Source organism: Nanorana parkeri, unplaced genomic scaffold, assembly GCF_000935625.1.
Source record: "Nanorana parkeri isolate BGI_ZX_2015 unplaced genomic scaffold, ASM93562v1 scaffold88, whole genome shotgun sequence".
Classification (NCBI taxonomy): domain Eukaryota; kingdom Metazoa; phylum Chordata; class Amphibia; order Anura; family Dicroglossidae; genus Nanorana; species Nanorana parkeri.
The window spans coordinates 107,036-134,801 of NW_017306356.1; the positions used below are offsets into that span (position 1 = coordinate 107,036).

The 27,766-nt window shown below is 41.6% G+C and overlaps 2 protein-coding genes across 9 annotated transcripts in view; one reads left to right on the plus strand and one right to left on the minus strand.

Annotated features, from left to right (window-relative positions):
• Window positions 1-11,010, plus strand: part of GNE (glucosamine (UDP-N-acetyl)-2-epimerase/N-acetylmannosamine kinase) — a 43,276-nt gene extending 32,266 nt beyond the window's left edge. For both annotated transcript variants that reach the window (XM_018552422.1, XM_018552424.1), the window contains exons 4-12: window positions 1,805-1,957; window positions 2,111-2,323; window positions 2,504-2,591; window positions 2,840-3,050; window positions 4,305-4,434; window positions 5,125-5,346; window positions 5,733-5,915; window positions 7,741-7,857; window positions 10,708-11,010. In XM_018552422.1, the coding sequence (XP_018407924.1) occupies window positions 1,805-1,957; window positions 2,111-2,323; window positions 2,504-2,591; window positions 2,840-3,050; window positions 4,305-4,434; window positions 5,125-5,346; window positions 5,733-5,915; window positions 7,741-7,857; window positions 10,708-10,943 (1,553 nt within the window). In that variant the 3' untranslated portion in view covers window positions 10,944-11,010. The remainder of the gene's footprint in view (window positions 1-1,804; window positions 1,958-2,110; window positions 2,324-2,503; window positions 2,592-2,839; window positions 3,051-4,304; window positions 4,435-5,124; window positions 5,347-5,732; window positions 5,916-7,740; window positions 7,858-10,707) is intronic.
• Window positions 11,011-19,407: 8,397 nt separating this feature from the next.
• Window positions 19,408-27,766, minus strand: part of CLTA (clathrin light chain A) — a 32,544-nt gene continuing 24,185 nt past the window's right edge. For 6 of the 7 annotated variants that reach the window (XM_018552437.1, XM_018552436.1, XM_018552441.1 and 3 more), the window contains one exon: window positions 19,408-19,603. In XM_018552437.1, coding sequence (XP_018407939.1) covers window positions 19,432-19,603 — 172 coding nt within the window. In that variant the 3' untranslated portion in view covers window positions 19,408-19,431. Of the gene's footprint in view, window positions 19,604-23,959; window positions 23,996-27,766 lie in introns of all 7 variants that reach the window. The other variant, XM_018552435.1, reaches the window with a different exon arrangement.

Sequence of the window (27,766 nt, forward strand, 5' to 3'; positions counted from 1 at the left end):
CTTATGTAGTGTGTTTAACATGTATTTAATCAACAAAGAAGTCCACAAGTGAAAGATCAGTAGTAGCTTCTGTGCCGTTGACTCCCCATCCTAAGAACTTTGACTCAGTCTGCAGTCTACTGTGCTGTAGAACAGCCTTTCTCAACCAGAATGCCCTCTGGCTTTGTCAGGGGTGCTTTACATTTCAAAGGGAGAGACTCTTAATGGAAACTCCACATTGCCTCTTTTTAGTTTAGTTCTTTTGCCTGGGATCCACCCTTAAAATCCATACCAGACCCCTGTCTAGGATAAAGCTGGCCATAACGAATTTAGGCTGGTTCGCACATTTCTGGCTACAATTCGCACATTGTGTGCCTGGTCGCACCCTTCCATCCGGCATCCTTTGATCAGGCAATCAACGGAGCCAGATGGAAAATCTTTGGGCGAACAGTGATAGCAGCCAATTAGCTGCCGTCACTGTTTGAGTGTTCTGACTGGCACATCCACTGCTGTCAGAATATGAAGGACACAGCAGGACATGCTGTTTAGTATGGATCGAGGAATCGAAGAAATATAAGCGTGTTCACAGCGCTGCATTGCTTCAATCGCATGGTACCATGCGATTAACGCACACTCGTGTAACGCACTTGCAGTGCAGCAGGTGTGTTGCCATTCATTTGATTGTAAGCCCTCAGGGGCAGGGCCCTCCTTACCATCTTGTCTTGAATTGTATTGTGATTGTAATGTCTTCCTTATATTGTAAAGTGCTGTGCAAACTGTTGGCGCTATATAAATCCTGTATAATAATAATAATTTGATTGGCACCTCAGTACACCACCTGGCTACAACGTACGATACCGCAATACTCTCAGGGTCATTCACAAAAGGGTGAAGAGTTTGGAGAAGACAGGAGAAGTGAACAATCTAGGACAACATAACTGAACTGGAAAGTGAGCTGAATTGGGGAATTTTTCCAAATCAGCTATGTTCTAGATTGTTCACTTCTCCAAACTGTTCATCCTTTTGTGAATAACCCTGTGTGTGTTTGGTGCAATACAGTGCATGCACTCGTTTTTTCCACTGCAACGCATAGTATCGCAGTACCATGTGTTGCCTGCATGGTACTGCATTGCAGCCAGGAGGTGCGTTGGGATGCCATTCAAATGAACGGCAACGCACCTGCCGCACTGTAACACATGGTAGGTGTGCTGTGCGATAGTGTGCATTAACCACACATTACCATGCGAATAACATGATGCAGCGCTGCGGACAGGTCCTTAGGGTTTAGTATTGATAGGGGAGGGGGGACCACACGTTGTTTTTTACATTTATTTTTTTTTTTACATATTAAGCTGGGGCGCCTCAAGATTTTTAAAGTTTTAAAAGGTGCCGTGACTGAAAAAGTTTATTAAACCGCACAGTAGAACAGGTCAATAGCTGTCTGTGGGGAGTTCTTCAGCACTACTGAAAAGCACAGAATCTGGAGAAGTTGCCCATGGCAAGCAATCAGCTTCTCTCTTTTTCAAAACCTAACTTAAACTGCAGAGAAGCTGATTGGTTGCCATGGGCAACTGCTCAGGATTCTGTCTGCTCCAGTTTTGTGACCAGGAAATTGGAAGTAGGAAGTCTGAGGATCAGGGACATAAATGTGAGAGTAGCTGACCAACTACATTCTTCTCATCTAGAGCCCTAATTTTCCACTTTGCAAGGTTTACTCCAGTTTCATGACCGTATTTCTAAGCCAGTCATTTTTTCTTTTTTTCTGTACAATACTTGTTTAACATTCCACATATTGACATTGCCAATTTACACCCTTTCTCAACAGGCGATGATGTGAAACCTGGTGATTACAATGTAGCACTTCAACATCCAGTGACCACAGACATCAAGCATTCAGTTAAGATGTTTGAGTTTACCTTAGACGCGCTTATCTCATTCAACAAACGAACCTTGGTGCTGTTCCCAAATATTGATGCAGGTAATTTGGTGTGGAAGGAGTAGATGACCTTTTTATTTTACACTTGAATTTGCAGACTCCGTCTGTTTGTTCTGGGCTGGTGGGGGAGCAGTTTGCTGGTGAAGAAATTTGTCATCATGTTGCAGTGGATTCCTGATTTTCTGTGTCTTACAGGTAGTAAAGAAATGGTGCGAGTGATGAGGAAGAAAGGTGTGGAGCACCATCCTAACTTCAGAGCGGTGAAACATGTCCCATTTGAGCAGTTCATACAGTTAGTTGCTCATGCAGGATGCATGATTGGGAACAGCAGTTGTGGTGTGCGAGAGGCTGGAGCATTTGGAACACCAGTCATCAATTTAGGCACACGTCAGACAGGCAGAGAAACAGGTAAGTGTCTCGGGTGCACTTAAATACTGCTATTGGTATCAAACAAAAATTCTGAAATAAAGATAAACATAAATACGGCACAAAATATTAATCTACATCGTCTTTAAATGCATGAAATATTGAGACTTTTATACGGATATGAACCATTGATCACTCTGTAATTTTGCTCCAAATCATTAGGAGAGAATGTTCTTCATGTTCGAGATGCGGACACAGAGAATAAAATAATTCATGCCCTTCAACTTCAGTTTGGAAAACGTTATCCATGGTAAGTTTCCTGCCTCCCATGCACTGGTATGTTTGTCTGTAAACGTCAGTCCACTGGAACCCCATATGTTGATTTTTGGTGAACTCTAAAGGCCTGGATTCTTATATCTTTTGGGAGATCTTGGCACTGGAGGGTCAACAAGAGCTACAAGAAGCCAGTTGGTCATTTAATCCACAGACGTCTTCACCTAAGTGATAACATGAAACAAAGTAGGTGCGCTGAGGACTTTATTTTTTTGCTTTCTACAGCTCCAAAATTTATGGTGATGGCAATTCTGTCCCAAGAATTGTGAAGTTTCTGAAATCAATCGGTTTATCGGAGCCTCTGCAGAAGAAGTTCTGCTTTCCTCCAGTTAAGGAGAGCATCTCTCAAGATATAGATCACATCTTGGAAACGCTAAGTGCCTTGGCTGTTGACTTGGGAGGAACCAATCTCAGGATAGCGATCGTCAGTATGAAGGTATATATGTTGGCATCAATTTATGTTGTGTGATAAAAAGTTAATTATATATGCAGTATGTTTTGGTGTGTGTTTGATATTATCCCTTTTGATGAGTAGTTTTTTGTTTTTTAATTACCTTGTTCTGTTTAAAAATTTTTACAGACACAAGAAGCCACAAAGATTATGACAGTAACAGACTCAGAGGCCACAGCGCAAACTTTGCCTTTGGATCACAGTACTTTGAGTCTTTGACATGTGAAAATAAACTGCTTTAACCCCTTCGTGACTGACGACGTACAGTGTACGTCACCAGCATCGTGGCTGTTACTCTACCCTCTTTGACTAAAAATCACCTCAGCATGCAACTCTGAATGCTGATTTAAAATCATCTTACATTCATTAGACAAACAAATTTTTCTTTTGCTTACAGTTACTGTTTTTACTTCCTGGTCCACTTAGGCATTAGTGATATAATCTGTGCCCAAGCTTTGCACCCTGGGAAGGTCACATCAGCAGTGCGTTGCTGGGAAATCCAGAGATCTCAGGAAAAGCATTTTCCTCCCCTGAGATGATGTGCATGGTAACATGTCCTAGTCACATGTGCCAGAGTTCAGAAAGTAAAGGGAGAGGGAAAGAAAAATAATGTATGCAAAAAAGAAAAAGCCTGCAATTATCTCGAAGTATCTGTTTGTAGATTGTCTAAAGGTGTGTTTGTTGTCATTTCAAAGATATGGGGAAACTCCTGTTGTGAGTGGGAGTATTTGGAAATCTCCCTGCGAACAGGGCCAGCCAAAGGTACTTTCCTAAAAATATGAACATATAACATTAGATTTCACTTTGATCAGTAAACAAAAGATATCAAAATGCCAACACATGAAGTCTGTGTGTGTATTATTATTATACAGGATTTATATAGCGCCAACAGTTAGCTCAGCACTTTACAATATAAGGAAGACATTACAATACAATTCAAGACAAGATGTTAAGGAGGGCCCTGCCCCTGAGGGCTTACAATCTAAAAGGGAGGGGCAAGTGATACATGAGGAGGTAGCTGTGTGGGGATGAATTGTTTGAGAATGTGATGGTTGAGCGGTTAGGTTGAGGTGGGATAGGCTTCCTTGAAGAGATGAGTCTTAAGGGTTCGCCTAAAGGCAGTCAGAGTGGGAGATAGACGGACAGGTTGGGGTAGAGAGTATGTTGTTGTGTATATGGCAAGTATGTCCACATTGTTAAAGATGAAATATGCAACTAATTACAGCTGACTTTTTCCAGGGTGAAATAATTAAGAAATATGTACAGCCCAATCCTAAAACATACGAGGATAGAATTGAGTTAATTCTAAAGATGTGTGTTGAAGCAGCTTCAGAAGCCGTCACGCTGAACTGTCGAATACTTGGAGTTGGTATGTATTTATGCTGTTTTTTCTTTCATTTTATGTTGGGAAAGACTCTGTACAAACCTGAATGGATATGCCCTGAGAATAAAATTGCCTCCTGCTGTTAATACAGACTGCAGTATCCTTGAATAGGATGGATTGTTCTACAAAGACAAAGGATATTCATGGTAATGGCTCCGATGAATTGCAGGCACAAAGTATTGGTAAAAAATAACTACTGAGTACTTGGCGGTACATGATTGGTTGGTTTAAATTCTCAAGCAAGGCTGGGCTTGGTGGTATTCATGAGTGTGGTTTACAGTATATGCAGAGTGAGTTATGACTTTTGGACAGCTGGACTGCTTTGACTTCAGTTGTGTGCATCACTTATAACAGGTGCAATAAAAATATAAACCTGTTCCAAAGGTTGTCAAATATTGGCGCTGAAGGATTTTATCAGTTGCATATTTACAGAGGAATGATAAAAGCCTTTTTGTAATGTTGCCTTGCAAGGGAATTATTTACAATACACATTGAGTCATGTTCCTGGTGCCTTTACAGCTTCAATGCTATAGTTTTACTGGTAGGTGAGTATTTATCATCCACATTTAGCAAGCCCAGACAATAAAAGACACTATCAAGGTGATATGCAGACTTTTCTTCCGTTAATTGTTACCATTATAAGGTTAATGGCGTTTATATAATTGTTTTGTACAGGTATTTCAACAGGAGGGCGTGTAAACCCTCATGAGGGTGTTGTACTTCATTCCACAAAGCTGATTCAAGAATGGAGCTCTGTTGACCTGCGAACCCCCTTGTCTGATACACTGCACCTTCCAGTGTGGGTAGACAATGATGGCAACTGTGCTGCACTGGCAGAGAGAAAGTTTGGCCAAGGCAAAGGAGTGGAAGACTTTGTGGCCATTATTACTGGAACAGGTATGTGTTAAGCAATTTGAGGGCTTTATTGCAAAAAGAATCCTCTCGTAACTCCATAATTGAAGGTTACCTTTATAGAAAATAGGTTTGCTTCGTTCATAATGGAGTACCTACTGCACTATAAAAATGGCAAAACAAATGAGCTTTCAGAGCTCCACAAAGCTTGATTCACATGCATGATATAGGTCTCTAAGCATTAATGTTCAGTGGGGGAGAGGTGGGCCTTTTACCTAGATTGTTCATATTCCTATTCTTTTCCCTGTATAATGCTTTAAATCCTTTTCTTTTAAAATATAATGCAACCTAATTCTGATTTGCTCTGTAACATTTCTTCTATTCATTCAAACGTTCCATTTTGTACATGTTCTGTTTTATCATTGTTTCAGGTATTGGAGGAGGTGTGATTCATCACAATGAACTTGTGCATGGAAGTTCATACTGTGCTGGTGAGCTAGGTCACATCATGGTGTCTTTTGATGGACCAGAGTGTATGTGTGGAAGCCATGGCTGCATAGAAGCATATGCTTCAGGAATTTCCCTGCAGAGAGAAGCAAAGAAGCTGCATGACGGTACATACACTTCTATAGTAACCCTTTTAAAATCATCTTGAATGAAAATGTTCCAGTTTAAAGTGACGGATTAGCAAACGTCACAAAATGCCTTCCCCCCCCCCCCTTTATTGGCCAGAAAGCCTCTGCTGCGGCCCTCTCTGATTTAGTGTCTTTGATACTGGGGCCTCATTTTCACTGACGTAATGGCTAATATTGTTGACAACTTTTCTCCACCGGCCAGTGAGACTCCTTTTTACTCTCCATTTCCATTAGACAATATCTGTTGAGCAGGGCTTAACCCTGTAGACTGGGAAAGTTTGGGCCTGGTACCAACATGACACTGAAATCCGAGCAGCGTATGGTTGGCTTTAAATTGTCAGCTCCTTTCCCTTTGACAAAATTCGATTTTTCAAAAGATACTTTTTTTTGGGAGGAGCCACTCTGAAAATATTCGGCCCAACAGTGACTGCAGTCAGTCAGCAAAAGTCACTTCATGTATTCTGACTACAGCGGGTATCTGCTGTCAGGATACAATAGACTCTGAGCAATTCGTCCATCCACAATGTTTAACTTAAATGGGGAAATCTGTTAGAAAAAAAATCTAATAGTGTATGGCCAGCTTCAATCACAGGCCACTGAAGAGGCATCTCTGGCTATTAGTTACTACTTGACAAAGGTATTCCTTTAGTTGTATGAATATGGCTATTTGGCCTATCCAGAGGTCACTACATGATCAGCCTCCTTTCAGACACTGATTTGTCTAACAAAAACATTTCAATAAGCCATCCGATAAGGGATGGGTCCGATGATGTGTGGTGTAGAAAAATGCAGACGTGAATCATTTTTTCACAGCGCACTGGATGGGACCGTAAGTCACTGCAGCTGTGTGGAGACCTGAATGGAGTGTATGCTGAAACAGTGCAACACAGCCCTTAATAACCAGAAATAGCATTTGTAATAAATATCTTATTTAGTCCTGACAACAATACAAATATGTACAGAACTGCTATACACTTTATTTAAAATGTAGTAAAACTTCGCTTAGAATGTAGTAAAACTTTGCTTAGAAAGAAGAAGAAAATTCTGACAGTTCCAATTCAAAGGCAGAGTGTATGTATGGACTGATGATGGCGTTGTCATGTAGGGGCTGGATATTTTGGTTTCCCCAACCAATGGTTGTAAAAACAGTCACTCATGTTGACATAAATCTACAACTTTTTTTGATGGGTGTAAGTGGTGCTGGTGTTTTACTTTCTGCCATCAAACAAAATGGCAGTTCGGTGTACATTTGGTACTGTACCTGAAATAATGAATGCTATTTGTTTTATAGTGATATTATCTTGCAATGAAATGGGCCGCTAGGTGACAGAATATAATTTTCCTATAGTTTACACACAGTGGATTTTTTTAGTATCCTAGATTTGTTGAAGATGCTTTGTTTGACCAACGACTTCAGTAAATTTAAAGAGGACTATTGTCATTATGACACTTTTCTGGTTTGGCAATTGTCATGATCCTTGGCATATTTAAAATGGATTACCAAATATGAATCCCAAATATGAATCACAGTGACCACTACAAGACATTTGCAAGTTAAAAACATTACATTAGCAATCTACATAACAGTATCTGTTGCCTGTATTGAACTTATTATTATCATTGTTCTCACCTAAATCGTCAGCGACCTTTTTTTGGAAGTGACAAACCATAATTGTGTTTGGTCTTTATATATCAGCATTTTTTTATTTTATTTCAATACTAGTTTGTACTGTATTATCATGCTGTGCTGATCGACAACCTATCATTGCACTGAAAATAAATGTGTTTTTTTTTTCTTCTGCAGAGGACTCTCTTTTAGTAGAAGGCATGTCCTTAAAGAATGATGAATCTGTTACAGCCATTCATCTTATCCAAGCAGCGAAGCTTGGCAACATTAAAGCCAGCAACATTCTTAAAACAGGTACTAATAGTGATTCATTTTGTTCTTGCTTATTTGGGTATTAGTATTGCAGGGACTTGTGTGATATGCAAGAGTTATTTTAAACAATGAGAATCTAGGTAGAAATGTTCTTGGCCAATACACGTTTTCAATTTTTCAGCAACCAGAACAACTAATATAACTGAAGGACTGTTGAAAACTGGTGGCTTGGTTAGCAGGACATCAAAGTGTACCCACACTCCAGGCTGTGTTCTTTATGAACGTTTACAGTAGGGATGCACAGATACGAGTACTGATTTTTTTTTTTTTTTTGTTACTCACCGATACCGGAAGTCCCATTAAGGAAGCCACCAGGCTTCCTGATTAGCCGAAAAGCCAGGCGACGTAAAGACTGGCCACCCGGCTTCCCGATTAGCAGGGAAGCCGTCCCAATGCTTCTCGTCACTGGCCAGAAAGCCGTCTCCATGCTTTGTCGTCACCTAATCAGGAAGCCGGACGCCGTGTAATGACTCGCTGCCTGGCTTCCTGATATTGGAAGTATCGGGGATCGGCATCTAAGTAGGGATGCACCGATACCGGTATTTTGGTACCGACTACCGATAATTTTTTTTCGGTAGTCGCCGATAACAATTACCGAGTAACGGAAATACTATTCAGGAAGCCAGGTGGCATGTAATGACTCGCCACCCGGCTTCCCGATTAACAGAAGTCCCCTCTTACCTTTAGTATGTGCAGCCTGTCTTTCCCCGGGGCCTCTCCAGCGAGAACGCGGCCTTCGTCCGTTACCCAGCGGGAGCCGTCTAGCCGGCCAATCAGGAAGCCGGGCGCCGTGTAATGACGCGACGCCCTGCTTTCTGATTGGTCGGGAGGCCGGCTCCATGCTCTCGTCATGAGATGATGAGGGAGCATGAAGCCAGCTTCCCGGCCAATCGGAAAGCAGGGCGCCCGGCTTCCTGATTGGACGGCTCGGGCTGGGTACCGGACAAAGGCCGCATTCTCGCTGGAGAGGCCCCGGGGGATGACAGGCTGCACATACTAAGGTAAGGTAACCTTACCTCACGAGGCCAGCTTCCGGTCAATCGCGAAACCAGGCAGCGCGCTGCCCGGCTTCCTGATACCGGAAGTACTCGTGCTAGGCATCGGAGCATTTGGGTGAGTACGAGTACTTGCCCAAATACTCGGAATCGGCACCGATATCGATACTAGTATCGGTGCATCCCTACATCTAAGCATTTGGGTAAGTACTTGGCCAAATACTCGGCATCAGCACTGATACTAGTATCTGTATCGGTGCATCCCTAGTTTACAGCTTTTATGTTAGCTGGGTACTTGTATAAGGGACAGCAGGGTGTTCAGGGAGATTATTATTATACAGGATTTATATAGCTGTGTGGGGATGAATTGTTTGAGAAAGTGATGGTTCAGGGGTTAGTTTGTGGCAGGATAGGCTTCCCTGAAGAGATGAGTCTTAAGGGATCGCCTAAAGGCAGTCAGAGTGGGAGATAGATGGACAGGCGGGGGTAAAGTGTTCCAGAGGATGGGAGAAACTCTACAGAAGTCCTGGAGGTGAGCATGGGAGGAATTGATGAGGGAGCTGGAAAGTAGGAGGTCTTTTGAAGAGCAGAGGGGACGGATAGGGTGATACTTTGAGACCAGGTTTGAGATATAGCCGGGGGCGGAGTTGTGGATTGCTTTGTAACTGATTGTTAATATTTTGAATGTTATCCTTTGGGCAAGTGGAAGCCAGTGCAGGTATTGACAGAGGGGGGTTGCAGACACTGAGCGGTTGGTTAGGTGAATGAGCCTGGCTGCTGCATTCATGATAGACTGAAGGAGGGACAGCCTGTGTAGTGGAAGGCCAATGAGGAGGGAGTTACAATAGTCAACAATAACAAGCAAGTGGATGAGTAATTTTGCGGTTTCTCTGGTGAGGAAGGGGCGTATTTTGGAGATGTTACGAAGGTGAAGGTATTGGAAGCCATGTGAGGTTAATAACTGACCAAGGGAGGAGGTATAGATAGAGAAGACCCCTACAGAAAGAGGAGGGGAGGAGTTAGATTTGTAGGTGACACTAAAGGAGCGCTTGGATAGGTAGGAGGAGAACCATGAGAGAGCAGAGTCTTGTAGCCCAAGTGACTGGATTTTTTTGAGGAGGAGCAGGCGGTCAACAGTGTCAAAAGCAGCAGAAAGATCTAATAGCAAGAGTAGGGCTTTGCTTTTAGCAGTGAGTAGGTCATTGGTGAGTTTTAGGAGGGCTGTTTCAGTGGAGTGTTGGGGGCGAAAGCCAGATTGTAAGGGGTCGAGAAGGTTGTGATCAGCAAGCCGACTTAGGCGGCTGTAGATGAGGCATTCTAGGAGTTTGGAGGTGAATGGAAGTAAGGAGATTGGTCTGAGATCCCCTGGTGTATAGCCTTCTAGGTTATAATAACATTCAACATGTCTAATTAACCAGCCCTAAGGCTTTGTGCAAGGCACCTTTTTGGGCCTGCTCATACTTTTTTTATTTTTTTAGTAGCCTGGTGGCAGGGAAATTTGATAACAAAAAACAGGACATGGGATACACATGATACTTACACTGCCTCCCACAGTTCAGTACTTTGAAATTTGTTTAGCCAGTTGTCCAGCACAAGTGATGTTAAACAATGGACGGGGGCCTTTGCAAGTATCGACTTTCACAAAATCAGTTTATGGTAGGATTTCCGGGGGCCCCTTTCATAGCATCAGATCAAGGTGGAAGAGCAAACAAGTCGATCTTAAACTGTGAGGCTTTGTAGCAGGCAAACTAAGTGAACCTAGTACATGTTTTCCTATGGATTCTTGTTTTTCTCCTGCCAATCTAATTATTATTTTTTTTTTTTCTTTTCAATGCAGCTGGTACAGCTCTTGGCATCGGGGTTGTGAACATCCTGCACACCATAAATCCTTCACTAGTAATACTTTCTGGGGTTTTGGCCAACCAGTACGTTAATGTGGTGAAAGAAGTCATACGCCAGAGAGGCCTGGCATCGGTTCAAGATTTAGATGTGGTTGTCTCCAATTTATCCGACCCTGCTCTCTTGGGGGCAGCAAGTATGGTGCTGGATTATACCACTCGTAGGACATACTAATATGCCAAAACACAATGTGATTGTAACACCTCCCCTTACCATTTGAAACCTCAATGAGGAAGTTTTTATTTTTTTTTGGTCATAGTGTTTGGACTTTTTATGATTTTAGCTATTATCTTTAACTTTTCTAAACTATTTTTCTATTTATTCACTTTAAGATGATTATGAGATATTTTTGGCAAGCGTTATTGGCTTGCTGTTCAAAACTTAAACCCTTTGTAATCAAAAAAGACCAAACATCACCGCTTAGATATACAAATGTTTACACAGGGAATTCTCCTCACTTAGAGATGCAACAGGAAGTTAAAGACCATAAGTGAAGTGCAATTTCCCCAACATTATATGGGCAGCAAAAAAAAATTATCTGGCTTTTAACCCTTCCCTACTCTTATCAACCCCCCCCCCCCCCAAAAAAAGGTTTAGCTACACTTTAAAATAAGTACAGTATATCCTTGCTGGAGTTTCTGGCACTCAACATGACCATTATAAATCAAAAGACAGCATGGTACTTGGTGGATTTAAAAAATACACCCTTGTGATGGGGCCCACAACAGATACATCATGACATCATGAGACCCTCTGGTTTCTATTCACTGCTTAATTATTCTTAGTAGACTCAACATTAAAATGGTCCTTTGTTAGAATTGCTGCATAATCTATAGTTGCCATATCATTACAAATGTATTTATATTTTGTATGTTTAATTCAAATTTATAAGAACAGAGTTTTTTTCCCAAATCTAATGAAGAAGAACAAGATTGTGCAATAATTAGGTTATTCCTTGGTGTAATTATGTAAATACCCAATGTAGATAAAAAATATTTAGCATTTTTATTGTAAAAGACCTGTGGTAAAACAGTAGTGTGTTTTTTATAACATTTATAATCACATTTTACAAAGGGGTATTGTTTTCTTTGGTTGTGTTGATAAATGATAAAAGATTTTTGATCAGTTATGAGGACGTTGGCAACTGCTGACGATTCTTGAGAATTGTTTTGTGGTGCCAGATGTAAAGTTCCCCCGTAAAATGTAATTCGTTTTTTACATCTTATTTTAATATTTAATGAACATATTTTGGTTTTTATGTAATGCACCCAGAGCTGGAGTTCCACTTTGAAGCGTAATTGTCAGCAAATGATATAAATCGAATCAGGGGTGTCTTACTGCTAAATTTTGTAATCCTCCTGCTCCTAGCAGAAAAACTCCAGTCTTCCTCAGTATGCTGTAGATCAGTGGTTCTCAACCTGTGTAACTTCAGGACCCACACTTGTCCTTAGTCATTAAGTCGCGACCCAAGAGAACTGACAGTGTTGTGCTAGGGGGAGCCTGAGAAGCATCTCACCTAGAAAAGTGGAAGGCACGTGGCAACCCATTGAACACAGGGTTGCGACCCACCAGTTGAGAACCAAGGCTGTAGATGGTCCACTGCATTCTGTGAGCAGCACTTTCTCGATGGATGTCGGACACACACCCCCTGCTGAGTCAGAGCTAGAGAACACTCGAATTAGAGCTAAAATACAGAAAATCTAATGCTCCATGCTGATTGCAGTGTTTTAGCTCTAACTCGGCAGACTGCTGTAGAGAGGCCAGCTCTGGTCTCTCTCTACTGCGCCCTAAGTGCAGGAGTAGGAAGGTAGGAGTTTTCTGCAGGGCTGGAGAAAGATTACACAAATCTCCTACAGTAAGACACTTCTCATATACCATTTTCAACCCCCCTGATTTACTTCATATAGTTTGCTGACAATTAAAATTGTTCTTTCAGACATGTTCCAAAATATATGCTTGAACTGCCATGACTCGGGATTCTAGTGACTTGCTAAAAATATTACAACCATCATAAAAGTTTTAGCAAAATATATGTGACGGTAGCTGCATATCTGCAAGCTACTGTAATGAAATGTATGCACCGACAAAAATATAACAAGTAAAGTGGGGGGTTTTTGACAGAGGCTCTTACAATTCCTTCCCTAATATGAAGCTAGAAGTTTGGAGTTGGGGCCTAAAAGGGAATCTGTTAATATAGAAACAAGGCAGCTGTCATTTATGACTTATGTGAAGCTACATGCCGTAGGGCTATAATGCTTAAGTGTCCCCCAAATGGACACTTGAGATGCACTTGCTTGTTCCAGGCCAGTGGCTTACCTGTTAGTAAAGGATTGAACAATAGCCCTGGAGCATACAACTTTACAAACAAGTAATCAATGACAGCTTCCACATTTTCTGTATTATCAGATTCCCTTAAATATTGTCTACATTCCATTTCCTTACTGGAAGAATTTTTATTTTGCATATTTTCATGTTACGGTACACATGTTTGGTATACAAGTTATACCAATCTGTATAACGAGTCCTCACATGCTCATAGACCTCTGAAAACCGTTTGTGCTTCTGAGATTATGTAAATAAAACGGTGAAAAAGTCTGTCATTTGTGAAATTTATTTCTCTTATCCTAAAAATGAAACGTTTTGACTGATGCAGTTACCCAGATGACAGTGAAATGTGTTCTTATGAAATATTGCTAAAGGTGGCTGCAGGAGTCGGATAACGCTGAAACGTACCGGCAAGATCTGACATTGAAAGAGCTCTTTTGGAGGTTTCAATTAGATTTTTGTACTTGCCCTAAAATCCATTTCTGATGGTTTATTGAAGGACACAAGTGCGACCACTCTGTATAATATGCTTTTGGTTCAGCTTTCTACAAAACTGAGGCATGCTGGGAGTAGGAGGGGTTGTAACAGGCTGGCCAGTTTTTTTGTTCGATTATACTGCTGTCTACAGGAGGATTTGGAAATACCTGTGTCCCGTTAATAAAATCCAAGATAATGGGATTTTTGTACTTCTGGTAAAATCTTTATCGCTGGTGCTACACCCTAGCTCGACTGAAGCAATTATGAGGTTAGGTAGAGATGTGTTTTACCAAACGATGCACTGTACCAGGCACCATGACATCTGGTAGACCTGTCCGCATGTTAGGTTTGCATGCAAAAAAAAGGGCAAATGAGAGTATATATCAGTAGCCATATTTCGAGTAAGAATCCATGGGAATCCTTCTGTGCTGATTTACATTTTGAGTTTTATAGCATATGAGAGTTCTGGAATAGGCGCATTCAATGTTTTATAGCTGTAAATCCTGAGTTTTGAAGATGTTAATAACAGGTTTAAGGACATTATGAAAAAAAAAAAGGTTTTGGAAATATTGGAGTGCACACAATTCATTTCTGAACAACTGGGAAGCAGGCATCATCTACTCCCAGGTCTCAAGCGTGGATACCTTTTGACTAATTACTCAACAAGAAACATCCTGCTGGTACCTGCAGGGAACCTATCCTCCCTTTCCCCCCATTCTGCCTATTTTATTGCTCCTGTACCACATCCTGATGCAGAAAGGAATCGGTCACAACAGAATTTGTGTTTTTTTTTTTTTTTTTGTTTTTTTTTTACACTTGGGTATCCAATAAATTATATTGGTGTCCATCAACCTTTACACAGCAATACGCTTTTCAGATGAAGCATATTACATGTACCTGCTTAGCCCCATGTACTCATTCATACAGTTATTATAATTTTCTACATTTTCTTTCCATACACGTTCACCTTTGTAGGTCCTTGCACCTTTTTTTGTACAAAATTAGAATGAATGTGCTGCGCTTCATCTAGAACAATACATAAACAAGATTCTATATGAAGTGCAGCACATTCATTTTAATTTGATATATTCAGAGGGTAACACTTCTTATAGTGCTTGCAGAACCGCACTACGCTCACCTCAAGTGCCGGTGTCCCGGCTCAGACGCAGACAGGATCCATCCCGTCAGCGCACGAGTACGGACATCTGCACGGACGTGTAGGGCCGTAGTCTCAAAGAGAAGGACGGGCTAATCACATGCAGCCGCTGCCCGATACGGCTGTGCACGCAGCACGATTCTCGTGTGAATGAGGCTTAAGGTCAGGTTCACACCATTTTCCGGACCAGATCTGGAACGCGGTTAATTGGGTTTAACTGCGATTTTTGACGCTTGTTTAAAAATTTTTATAGCTTAAAATGGACTTACAGGTGTGTTCCAGTGCATTTGCATGCATTTTTATGCGTTCCAGTGCATTCTGGACCGGAACAGACTGCTGGTGTGAACAGAGCCCAGAATTTGGGGAGGGGGGGAAGCAGCCAACCATATAGCAATTATAAGAAACCTGAACCACTACTGAAGAAGTATTGGAGGCTGCCACTGCTAAGCTCTCATCTGAAAATACAAATTCCCTGTCTATCTTGCACATTCAACGGGGAGATATATCATAACTGGTTACTATGAGCAACTGCTCCAGATTCTGTCTGAAGAGAGAAGCTGATTGGAGCAGTTTGTTCAGTTATGCTTTGAAAATGAAAGAAAAGCTGAATCTTTACTGTTGACAATCCCAATAGACTCCCATGACACTGGCACAAGGGTTGCCTGATGTAGATGTTTTCAGTTGGATTAGATTCCCACCTCATATCCATAGTACTCGCAGGCACCTGCCAGGGAGTTAATTCTGCAATAGGGTTATGCAGATACCTTCAGGTATTTGTACACTGCACTGTTACCTAAGAAAATTTGCAAAAACCCCAGGCAGGCTGGTAGTGGGAGGGGTTACGTAGGGGTGTCTTGTTTGCTCTTACAGACATCCATCCTCTTTCTGCTTAAAGCCCATTTCCACCTCTGCAGAGAGATTTTTCAACATTTGCCAGCAATGTACACCGTGCACATGAAGCATGCATATGCAGTTGATGTATATGAAAACAAACTTCCTGATACCAGGAAGTTTTTGTAAGCGCAAAGTTTTGCTTTCCTCTTTCTACCCGTCATGAAAAAAATCTGTTTCTGTGCTGTGCAACAGCTGTTGCTGTTTTATTTTTTTAGGCTTCAGGCCTAATAAAACTTTAATTGTTTTTTTTAAATGAAGAAAGCCTGCAATGTAAGTCATGAAAATGTGCACACATACATCAGCAGTAGCATTTATTGTAGTAAAGGACTTTGCTACTCACACCCACTACAGCACCTAACAGCAGCTTAGGAAAATTTGAGACTTAATTAGTTTTGTTCACGGCAGCTTGCACCTAGAATGGGCCTATAATGTGCTAAGGGAAACGATCCTGCATGGACACTTACTTGGTGCAGTGCGTGAACTGAGGAGTAAGCCCACTAGGAGGGCAAAGAGTGGATGAGGCATGTCCCTTTTTAATGACTATGTTACTCCAAGGTGGATTTCACACCAAGAGCTGGAATTGGGGAAAGCCTTCCTCACAATGGTCTGGAAGGTACAACAGATGCCAGTCTGTCAGGCTAGGAAACCTCTTGGTTCAAGGGTCAGCGGAGGAATCTACTAATTAAAATCCTAGAGCGGTTTGGTTGTCTCTTCAATGCTGGACTCCTCAGTTATAGGACCACTCAACTATGATTCAGTAGGACAAAGCAACAGCTTACATCAATCATCAGGGAGGCACCAGACCTCACAAAGCTCAAAGAGAAGCAGAACTGAATCTGGCTTGGGTGGAACTTCACATCCCAGCCTCATCTGCCATACTCACCTCGGAAATGGAAAATTGGGACTTTCTGTAGAATGTGCTCTGCTTTGGGGGTGCCTTAAATGACTGATGGACAACTGAATCTAAATAAGTGTTGAGTTTAATTACAAATGGGGATATACATACATTCTAATTACAATTAAGGGAAATGGAGAGGGGATTAGTAGGGATAGGAATTGAGGTTAGTATCCTTCAGCTAGCATCATCACTCTCTCTCATTCACACATGCCATGGCCTTTTCCCGTGTCCCAGAGGTCACAAAGGTTACCATTGTTCCTGCTTGTGAGATAGGTTTATGCAGATGATCACACAGGAAGAAGGTTCCATCATGTGTCCCTGCCCCCATCGCTGACACAGGTGTGGGCAGTAAATACCAGCAAAGGGTTTGGCTTGTGCCAGGAGATAACGACCTCCAGCATATCTTCATCTGTTAGTGTCCCTGCCCCCAAGAACCCTTTGATTATCCTCATTTGTGTATCACACAGCCACATGCTGATTGCCCAGGAAATTAAGGAACACCTTTATATCAAAGCTTTTACATAGATATTAATTTTATCAGCTCCAACACTTTCAGACTTCCTCAGTTGTCAACATCTAGACCCTGGAGAATGGTCCCTTCACCCGGAGTGTTTCGGGACCTTTCTCCCAGGTAGGGGGTGCCCGACATGCAGCACCTGGCATCCAGGTTCAACAACAAAATGGATAAGCTTGTCACCAGGACCAGGGATCACTGGGCCTTTGCAGCGGATACCTTGGTGACTTCTTGGAATCAATTCAGCCTGTTCTACACCTTACCCTCCTCTGTAACTTGCCATGCCTACTTCACAGGATCGACAAGGAGAGCATTTTGGAGATCTTTATTGATCCCAACTGACCCAGAATATTGTGGTGCGTGGATGTAGTCAAATTCCTGGCAGACTTTCCCTGGGCATTTCCTTGCCGTCCAGATCTCCTATCCCAAGACCAGAATTCCACCCTGTTTATTTAACCCTTTCACTGTCAGAGCCTTATGTGCATTTTTTTCACACTTAAAATTGAAATTTTAGGCCTGAAATTGGTTAAAGCCCCCCAAATTATATATTTTCTAAAAGCAGAGAAGCTGGAGAATACAATGGTGGCAGTTCCAATGTGTTATGTCACATATTAGCACAACAGGCTATCAATCCTAAACTTCGTGTGCACTAAAATTAATTTGAATGCATTTTAACATTGCAAACAAAATAACTCACAGTTTTTTTGACAAAATATAAGCTGATTATTAAGCCTGCATTCACACCTGAGCAGGAGTGTAGCCAAACAATGGACAGGCATGTTTCCAGCGGTTTTATGCATTACTTTATCAGAGAAGCAGAATTGAGTTTTTGGCCCCATTAATTTTTAATTGTGAGCGTGTAAAAAGACCCGTTTTTCAGGTGTTCCTATTAAAGTCTATGGGACCAAAATGCTCTATTGTGCCTGAAAAGAAGCTCCTGTACTTTTTGGAGCGACAAGCGTTTTGCTAAAGGGACATGTCTTCTATGGTGCCTGATAACACCCGAGAGCTCAATGAGATTTCTATTGTTGAGCATTTTGTAGCTTTGAGCTACAATATGCTCATGTGTGAATGCAGCCTTTGTCCCCCATAGTTATTACTTTTGGCCACTATGCCAGAGAGGTGGAGAGTATTGCAGATAGAGATGCTTTGTAATTAGCACTACTGTTGAGGGACTATTTAAAATTAAAAAAAACACAAACAAGTTTGGCCTTAAACCCATTTCCACATTTGCAGAGGTATTTAAAAAAATATATATTCCAGCAATGTAGATCGAGTGAAACATGAAGCAGACATATGCAGTTGCTGTACATAAACACACAAACTTACATTTTTTGATAGCTTTCCACTTCATGGAAATAGCCACCTCTGTGCTCTGCAAGCAATGCGTGTATATTACAACTGAGCTCCCTACCCCCCCCCACCCCCCCCATTCATTAGTATTCATAGTGGCAACCCCCCCCCTCCCCTTGACAGTGTATTGTGTGCAAAGGCAGAGCTGATATTTAGTAATCGTCTTACAGAGAATAACAGGGAGGGGGCAGCTGTTTACAGCCTGCTTTTAAATCTGAACCCGGTGTCTTGTCTGAATTTCCTGTGGAGAACATTTTGAATTTCCAGGATTCAGGTCTAATAAAAAAAAATGAGGAAATTTGCAATAAGTCGTGAAAATGTGCACATATATACATCATCACTGTGCCTCTACATTACCATAATAAAAGCTAATCACTTACAAAGATGAAAATGGACTTTAAAGTATCATGCAAAACATGAGGGCATGCATACATGGACAAATTTGTTGGTACTCTTACAGCATTGTTTCAAAGCATTGCATGTTTCATTCCTCCTGAAAAGTTATGAAATAAAAAGCACTCGTCTCATCTATACCTGCATGCCTTTGGTGTGCCATAGATTAAAGCAAAGAAAGTGTGAAAAGAGATAAATGATATTCTAAAATGGCCTGGACAGATGAGTTGGTATAGGCATAAGCACCTGAAGATTAGGTCTCTAAAGAAATTGATGTTAACTGTGGTATCAGATAGTGGTTAATTCTGGAGTAGCGGTTTAAAACTACAAAAAAGAAAAAGTGACACCGTAATATATCATATACAGACCTTTAATATCACTATTACAATCCTTCACAAATCACATTGCAATGACACAGAAGCACAAAGTGAGACTATGACCATACTGGGCTCCCTCCAATATCTTATTTCTAAGTAAAGGGAAAATGGAGCAGGGAGTAGACTGGCAATTACATACAATGATCAATATCAAATACATGTGTAGTTTGGTCCCAAAGGAGGAGAAAAAAGTAAAATATAACCAAATTCTGCAAACATAGCTTCTCTGAGATTAAAATATTGGAAGTGTCATGTTTTTTTTCTGTTCTTTCCTTTCAGTGAACCAGTGGAGACTGCTTGAGAGATATCAGGACTGAGCGCATACGGGAGACATCTTTTGTCTGCTTGCTAGACTTGGGGTTAAAGTCACAAAGACGAGCAACTCGTTCCCATTCGGTTCCTGGGGTCGATTCTTCAACGTCACTCACAAACGCCTCCTCAGCGGCCCTGAAAACAGAAAGGGTTTTATTAGAAACAAATGTAAATCAAAAGATTTTAGGTTTTGTTATTCTCTGGTTCATGCCAATGCCAAAACATGTTCCATATGCAATATCTAACTTGTAAAACCAGTAATGGTTGCTCGGACATAAAATAATGTTTGTTCTCATTAGGAGTTCGATCCGAACCCAGCCAAATGAGCGGACAAACTGGCGATATATGGCCAGTTCTCCTGGCCGAACCACCAACTCATGTTTGGAAACAAAGATCAGCCAGAGGCCTGTCATTTTGGATCATTAGCAGTACCCTGGCCAGCTGGTACTTTTAAACAGACCAGCAAGGGGATAAGGGGATTGAGTGACGTTACTGATAAAATATGGTCATGACTCTCCCTGGCCAAATTGTGAACATACAGCAGGTAGCCAGGGATATGCCATTTGGGTGTAGCCACAGGTTGTCATGTGATCGTGACTGATGTGGATCTACATTGATGGACGCTGGATTTCTATCTGGGGACATTATTTTCCCTAATAAAGGGCTTTTTTCATGGTGTGGGGTACTTACTTTTTTTATGGTGAATGAGTAAAAACCTTATACTAATTCACCAATCTGAGGAACAAAAAGGGGGCATTTGCTGCCCCTTCCAATGTGCTCTCTCAGTGTAGAAGGCATGTGGCCTGGTATGGTTGCAATCCAATGCCCCCCCCAACCCCCCCATGAAAATCATGTCGTCCACCAATGTAGATCCATAATAACCCACCAACACGGTGACCCCCTAATGTCACCTTAAAGAGGACCTGTCAACACCCAATATGCTATCACATTGGGGGCTGTATTTACTATGAAAATGCGATCTATAAAAAACAAGAAATTGGGATAAAATTAAAAAAAGGGTAAACAGCAAAGTACTAATGCAATGTTCTAGACTCCAAAGTGTCCCAGTTCCTTTTACACAGAGTTTTACCATAGTTAACCCATCTTTATGTTTATTTTATGGACACTGGTAAACAGCACATTTGTAAGCCAGCCCCATGTATAACCCCTCCTATAGCTACAATGCACCATGGTAAAAAATAAATTTAAAAAGTTGAACTATTTTTTGCTAGCCCCCTCCCAGGTGATTGTTTCCTCAATAACTTCAATTAAGATTCCCAAATTCAGAAACGTGACACTGCCCCACGGATGACCCTGTCTCTTTGTGAATAAAGCCATTAAGGCTAAAGCACCGGGAGCTACCTCACTGCTTGCACTGATGTGCACCTTTCAAATTTCCACCACTGGAAACAATCCCACTGCCACGGCTGACTCCAGCCCATACTTTCCCTAGTAGTTCTGGGGACGTTCCCCAGAATGAACAGGCACCTGCAATCTGGAACCCCTGCTGTTACCGGGTCAGCATTATCAAAGTCTTCATCAGCTCCATTAGCCAAGTCCTTACGAATCTCCATGTCCATTCAGGATCTTTTGGCCATTTGTGCTCAGTTACTGGGGCATCCTTCCCACAGGGGCTCTTAGTGTGCCCCTGTGCCATCCCCTGCACAATCTGTCTCTCCTGAGCCCTTAAATCAAACCCGGCCTGTGGTCCTTGTCACCATGTCAGACTCCATTTAAGAGTCCCACCTGCCTCTGGAGGCATCAGTCTCCCTCTGTGACCTCAGATTTGCAGGGGGTCCTTTCAAACCTTAAGGATGCTGCACATTATAATACAGCATCTAGAGAATCAGTGTGTTGTTCCAGATCTTAGGTCTTTTAGAACTCCTACAACAGCTGCAAATACCTTTCCGCTACACACACCGCTTTTCAGTTTGTTCAGTTAAGCTTTGAAAATGCCGGAGAGAAGCTGATTGGGCCAGATTCAGTCTGTAAATTTCTGGAACCATATTCTGTCCTTAAGGTTAGGTAGGTCCTGGAGAGTTCCGGTCATGCCCCATGGTACACTTCCAAGTCTTAAAGTGGATGGTTTCTGGTCATCCTTTTTTCTTCTGGTGCTGCAGTATACCTTCATCCCTGCCCGCCCTTGTAGGGGTACCTCTCATGCACCTTATCCCCTTTCAGTCAAGCTGCCTTTATGGGATTGTACCCTTGAGTTGCTTACCAGTGTCAGGTCATTCTTCTAACCTTATGGACTAGTGCACTGTGATGATTCTAACATCATTTGGATATCTCATTAATAAGATTGGTTGTCTGGCCAGACACCCTCCTTATCATGGCATTTTCCTTCTCTGAAGCCTAAGGGTTGGGAATACAAAGCATGGCCCTTCATGTGTAGACCGACTGGTCTTTTCTTGTGGACCTGCTTTTGTCCAAGGTTTCCTCTTGGGAACCCTGTTCTTCTGGGTGCGTGCCTCTGTGTTTTTTTTTTCTTCTATGACCACATCACGTGTTTTTCCATTATCAGGTATTTTTGTTTTTCCCCCCTGATTTTGATGGGTTTTTGTTTTAAAGCCTCTTGTGACTTTAGGGTAAATGTTACTTCGGGTAGATTCATTTCCCTCAGGAGGAGACCTTCTCTTTTCCCTTCCTATGCATCAGGTTAATTGTCTGGCTTTTCCTTGGCCATTGGCAGCTTCACCTCATCTTTTCACTTTCGGGCATTGGTTCTTCACATGGTCCTAAGCTGCAGACAGTTCCCAGTCCCTTCTTGTTGACCTGTTAGAGGCTGTTTTCCACCCCTCAGGTCGACTGCTTCTGGACATCCTGACTGTATCTGAATTCCTGTGTCCCTCAATGGACTTGAAATAAAATATATGAATTTTGTACGTACGTAGAATCTTATTTCTTGGAGTCCATTGCGGGACACAGGTCCGACCGTCTATGTTTTTTGGTCTTGTTTTTGGTTCTTCGTTACCACAAAACTAAAGTGCGCTATGTAGAGAAGGAGTTATACGGGGCTGGCTTAGAATTTTTCTGTTTGCCAGTGTCCAAACCTCTTCTAGGCGGCAGTATAACCTGACTTTCTTAATTCCTAGGTCCCTCAAAAGGACTCAAAAGGAATTGATTTTACGGCTGGTACAAAAACCTTTGCTTGCCACTCCCTAGATGTGGTGACTGCATTCGTTTTTTCAGTATTTTTGCGCTCTTTCTATCTGGTGATTCCGCCCGCTACACTTCCTGCCCCAGGGTGACAAACGCTCGCTCACTGTACTGTATCAATAGAGAAGCATCATTGACTGGGGGGAGGTGCTCTGTAATCCACATTAAAGAACTGGCAAGGCTGATAACATTGGACATTGCAGTTCAGTGCACAGGAAGTTACAACATTGTTGTAATTTTTTGCAGGTATTTTTCTGTACTTGCAGAAAATGTACTTAGCCTAAAAAAACTAAAATGCATGCAGCCACCAAATCTAAGGCTCGGTAAGCTGCAATATATTTCCATTCTTGGATTTAAATACACTTTAAAACACTATAGAATTGTTAACAACTCTGTTCTATTTAATCATAACGGTGCGAGGTAAAAAAAAAAAACATTAAGTAAGAATTACTGAACGCTATGGGGAGGAACTTCAACAGGCAGATGCCTGCCATGTGCCTCATAAAATAATTCTGATTGAACAAAATCAATGTGCTTTGTAAATCCCAGCAGAACAATGGTGCTTATATAACACTAACTGCAGATTTTTCTCTTTTGAAACACATTTCAGGAAACAAACACTGAAATCAGAAGAGAGCAGCTGAAGCTAAAATAAAGCTATTTTTAGAACACACAAAGCATCTATATCACACTTCAATAAAAGGAGAAGAATAAAAAAAGGTATAGGAGATGCACAGCCAATGAGACTGATCTTGCATTTTCAAACCTGCACTAGTATGAAAGCTATAATCCGATTGGCTGTTATGACCAACACCTTCAATTTTCCTTTCCTCTGCTTCCACAGCCAAAAATAAAGTGCATTATAGGAGCCCTTTTCACAAAGATGCGTAGACATGTACAATAGGCAAGCAGGACTTGTAGAAGATAACCTACGTTTGGTTGCAGCCAACTACTTTAACATGCTAACATAGTATTGTTGCAAGTCTAATCATTCAGGTTTTGGGATATTCTGAAGCATCTAGTATTCTAATCTACAAAGCCTAATGGTTAAAGCAACCACACAAGATGCCCTCATTTTACAATTGCATCAAAACCATTATTAAAATGTAAAAAAAAAACAAAAAAAACCACGCACAAGGGAGATAAAAAGGAATGCAACATGTAGATAATCCAGGAAAGCAAATAGGACTACAATGAAGATGGGCATTTCATGGTGAGGCATGGGCACATCTGGACTCAGGATGGACAACATCACTGCAGACAGGTCACTACGACACTAGCACTAACCATGGGACAGACAGGTTAAGGGGCAGTGAGAAGAGTTTACTTAACTGTTCTGGGCTGTAGCAAGGATGGTTTATGTGTGTGCTTAAAAGGTGAAGAGAAGAAATAAAAAAAACAAGAAGTTTAAGTCAGATATAGAAAATGAAAATGAAGTTAATGCTGATGGAAAGCGGGACATAAATGGCATTCAGCTGGCATGCTGTCAGGAACCTTTCTTTAGATACTAGATCTGCCCAGATAAGTCTAAAATGAGGCTCTAACCTTTGGAGTCAGGTGGGTCTAAAACGAATTTATTGAAAGCCTTTCTAAAACACAAAATATACAATGGTTTCTAATTGTCCACACATAACAGAAAATAAAGAAAAACCAGCTTTGATGCACAAGACTGTTCTCCAGTGTTTAGAGCTCTACTGCCAAACAACCGTGCTGAGCTGAAGTCCTCTGAAAGGCGATGGGTTAGCCATGAGCTCATATTTTCAGGTTTTTTGCAGTGCTTACCTTCAAGAAATTTTTGATAGGACCTTCACATTTGTTCATGCTTGTTGATCCGTGTTTTTGTTATTGTATTAAATATAGAGTTTTATAGACTAGCGACTAGAAAGAGCTCTCAAAAGCTTAGCGCAATTACTCTCAACAAGTCTTAAGGTAAGATATGACCTACACAAGGTCTTCATTGACTGTCAAGAGTTGGCTGACTTGCAGTAAAAGGAGCAGTAATGCACAAATATTGTGCAGTACTGCAAAGCAGGAAACCAAGCCTGCAGATTTAAAAGAGAACTATGGGGTAAGTGTTTCCCCCAAAGTTCTCTTAAGGGTCACGGGAGGACATATACTGGCGTCCTCCCATGACCCAAAGCTCAGTATATCGTTAGCTACAGCTCGCGGTATACGGAGACCGCCGCAGCCGGGACAGATCTGGACATTACTGTCGAGATCCACCTAGCTGCGTGAGTGCCAGGTCACTCATCCTGTTTAAAGGATAGGTAAACCTGAGAGAAAAAAAAAAAAAGTTGGCCACAGATTGATCGTTTATATGAAGAAAAACTTTCAGAAAAATCTTGTCAGAACATTTAATAATGCCCTCATGACTTGATGAATGTAATTAGAAATTCTGTATGATTTCGCCAGTCGGTTTTGGAATGAATTGAGTTTGAGAACCATTATCCACCCTGTTCCTTCCATTTTTTCATCACTCCAGTCAAAGTCAATCATGGATTTGACCCTATTAACTATTAGAAAATATAATGAATGTGCTTAAAAACAAATTCTTGGGAACAAGATGCTACCAATGTATGACCAGCTTAAGCTAAATGCTGAATTTTCCCAGGCAAAACATGGGTGTGTGATTGGGTCAGAACAAGAGACAGCAAGAAAGAAAGACTAATGTATGCTCCAAGAGGACAATAGGCCCTGTTATTCTCCATAGTTATATAAGGCATTAAGCAATGAGGGAGTAAAAACTGTACCAATACTGTAAAAAAACAAAAAGGAAACTAGCACAATTTGAGCTTTACACTTCTATAACCCAGTACGGAAGGGGGTAGCGAGAGGAGCTTTGGACCGATCCTTCAACATTAACCAGTCACACTTTGATCATTTATATGGTACATAGATGCATGTTTATTGTCTACCTTAAAGCTCAAGTTCAGGCAAACCGCTAAATTCAATAAATTACATGCATAAAAGGCGCAGCTTTACCTGTGAAATTGTCATCTGTATTTATGTCAATCCAGTAATTATATATAATTATATATCCAGTAATAGCATATATATAACACACACACTACAAGCAGGCAAATACCACCACTTTCTGTATTACAGATATAGACTGTAGAAGGAATACAGGCGTGTCCTCTTTACCCCCAGCCTGATGACTGCACAGAAAAAGAGAATCGGCAGAGGATGAGATTAACCCTCTGCACCCTACTCCTATCAGAATGTTCCTCGTCAAAACCCATTTGCATGCAACACAGCTATTTGGTTGCCAGTTCTGGCCCTCCTCTCCTCTCAGTTTGATGATTGCTGCATAGGAGAATGTATGACACTAATCCCAAATCAAATTCAGCTACTTACAATAGTACATTTATAATGTTACATTTCATGATTTATTAATACCTAGCTGCTTCAATGTGCGTCTTCGATAGAAGTCTGAAGGTCAGTTTTAAATTATATAGAAACTTTTGCAGCCAAATTGGGATAACACCCATTTTATATTGAGAGTGAAGAGTATCCATGGCGGGACGATGTGTACCTGCGTGCTACAAAAAATTCTTCAGTATGCGGTATGTGGCTGGACTTTTTTCTGTGAGCATATATAGATGTTGAAGCAAGGCAGGTTCTGTCGGTGTGCACACGTCATTCTCTCTAGTGCTGCTGTAAAGGAGTAGTACTATTGAGTTAATCAGGTTGCCTATTTTAGAATTGTTACATGTTTGCATTCACATAGCAGAAGCGAAAAAATATTTTAAAAAATGCTTCTTGCAGAGTAAATTGCTTTGACTTGGGTTAGAGCTCCTACTTGGCTTATTCAGACCCTATTCACACTGATCGCTTTGTAGCGCGATTTCCACTGAAAAATCGCTCACTGTAGCTCGTCCAATGCATTTCAGTGGAGCCGTTCACATCTCAATGTCGCCTGTAGGCGGTGGCTCAAGCTTGTCGCTCAAACATGACCTATTTTTCCAGCGGATTTTATGCGATTTGGCCCCAATTGCTTTGATAGACTGTCAAAAGAAGTGCTAAGTAGTGTGACAAAACGTGCACTGTAGCTCAATGTCAATCAGCTCAAATCATGTAGCTCAGTGTGAATGGGGTCTACGGGTTACAATTTCTACTTGCTTCTTCTTCTTTGTAATGTTAGATGGGGCTAAAGGATTACTGCCCCGGCTTCTCCGTTGTATGTTAATGAGAGAAACCCAATTCTGAGATTTCAGTTCAGTCTTTCTATAAGGACCGATCACTGAGGAAAAAAAAACTCAGAATTAGTAATGTTGCCTGCCGCAACAAAACATCTAAGCCCTCATTCACACGAGTAACGGCCGGCCCATACAGACTCGTGCTGCGTGCACGGACGTATCGGGCCGCTCCCGGGAAGGACAGGTGCTGCGTGTGATTACATGCAGCAGCCTGTTCTTCTCTATGGCAGTACGCAGCCATGCGCTCGCCCAAACTGCACGTCCGTGCGGGTGTCCATACTCCTACGGTGACAGGATGGATCCTATCTGCGTCCAAACAGAGACACCCGCACGGACATGCAGTTCGGGTGAGCGTATGGCTGCGTACTCCTATAGAGAAGAACAGGCTGCTGCATGTAATCACACGCAGCACCTGCCCTTCACTGGAGCGGCCCGATACGGCCGTTATTTGTGTGAATGAGGGCTAAAAGGTAAGACATTTTTTTTTTTAATTAATTCTTCCGTATGCTGTGAGAGTGGGAACACACAACATATAGAGCGGTTTTCTCAAATTTGACTGCAAAAGTGGAACTATACTTTTCAAAAACATTTGTTATCACTAGCAAGCACCCGAAAGGAATGAGAGCCAAGGCTTGCTAAAAATACAAAGCAAACAAAAAAACCTCATAAAAACATATGCAATAAAGATGTGATATTACATAAAAATCTTTAGGTTTACCATCAATGTAAAGCTGAACTCCAGGCAAACAGCTAATCATACCGATGAGACATTTACGAGAGCTGTTTTAGCAGCTAAAAGGATTTGTATTTCTATCCATCCATTCCTCATATTTACTACTGCCGCACAGCACAACCCTGTCTGGAAGGGGACCTGATCTTTCTCTGCTGCAGATACACTTTCACTTACAGATCTCATCCTCACCCCCAAACTATAAATGCA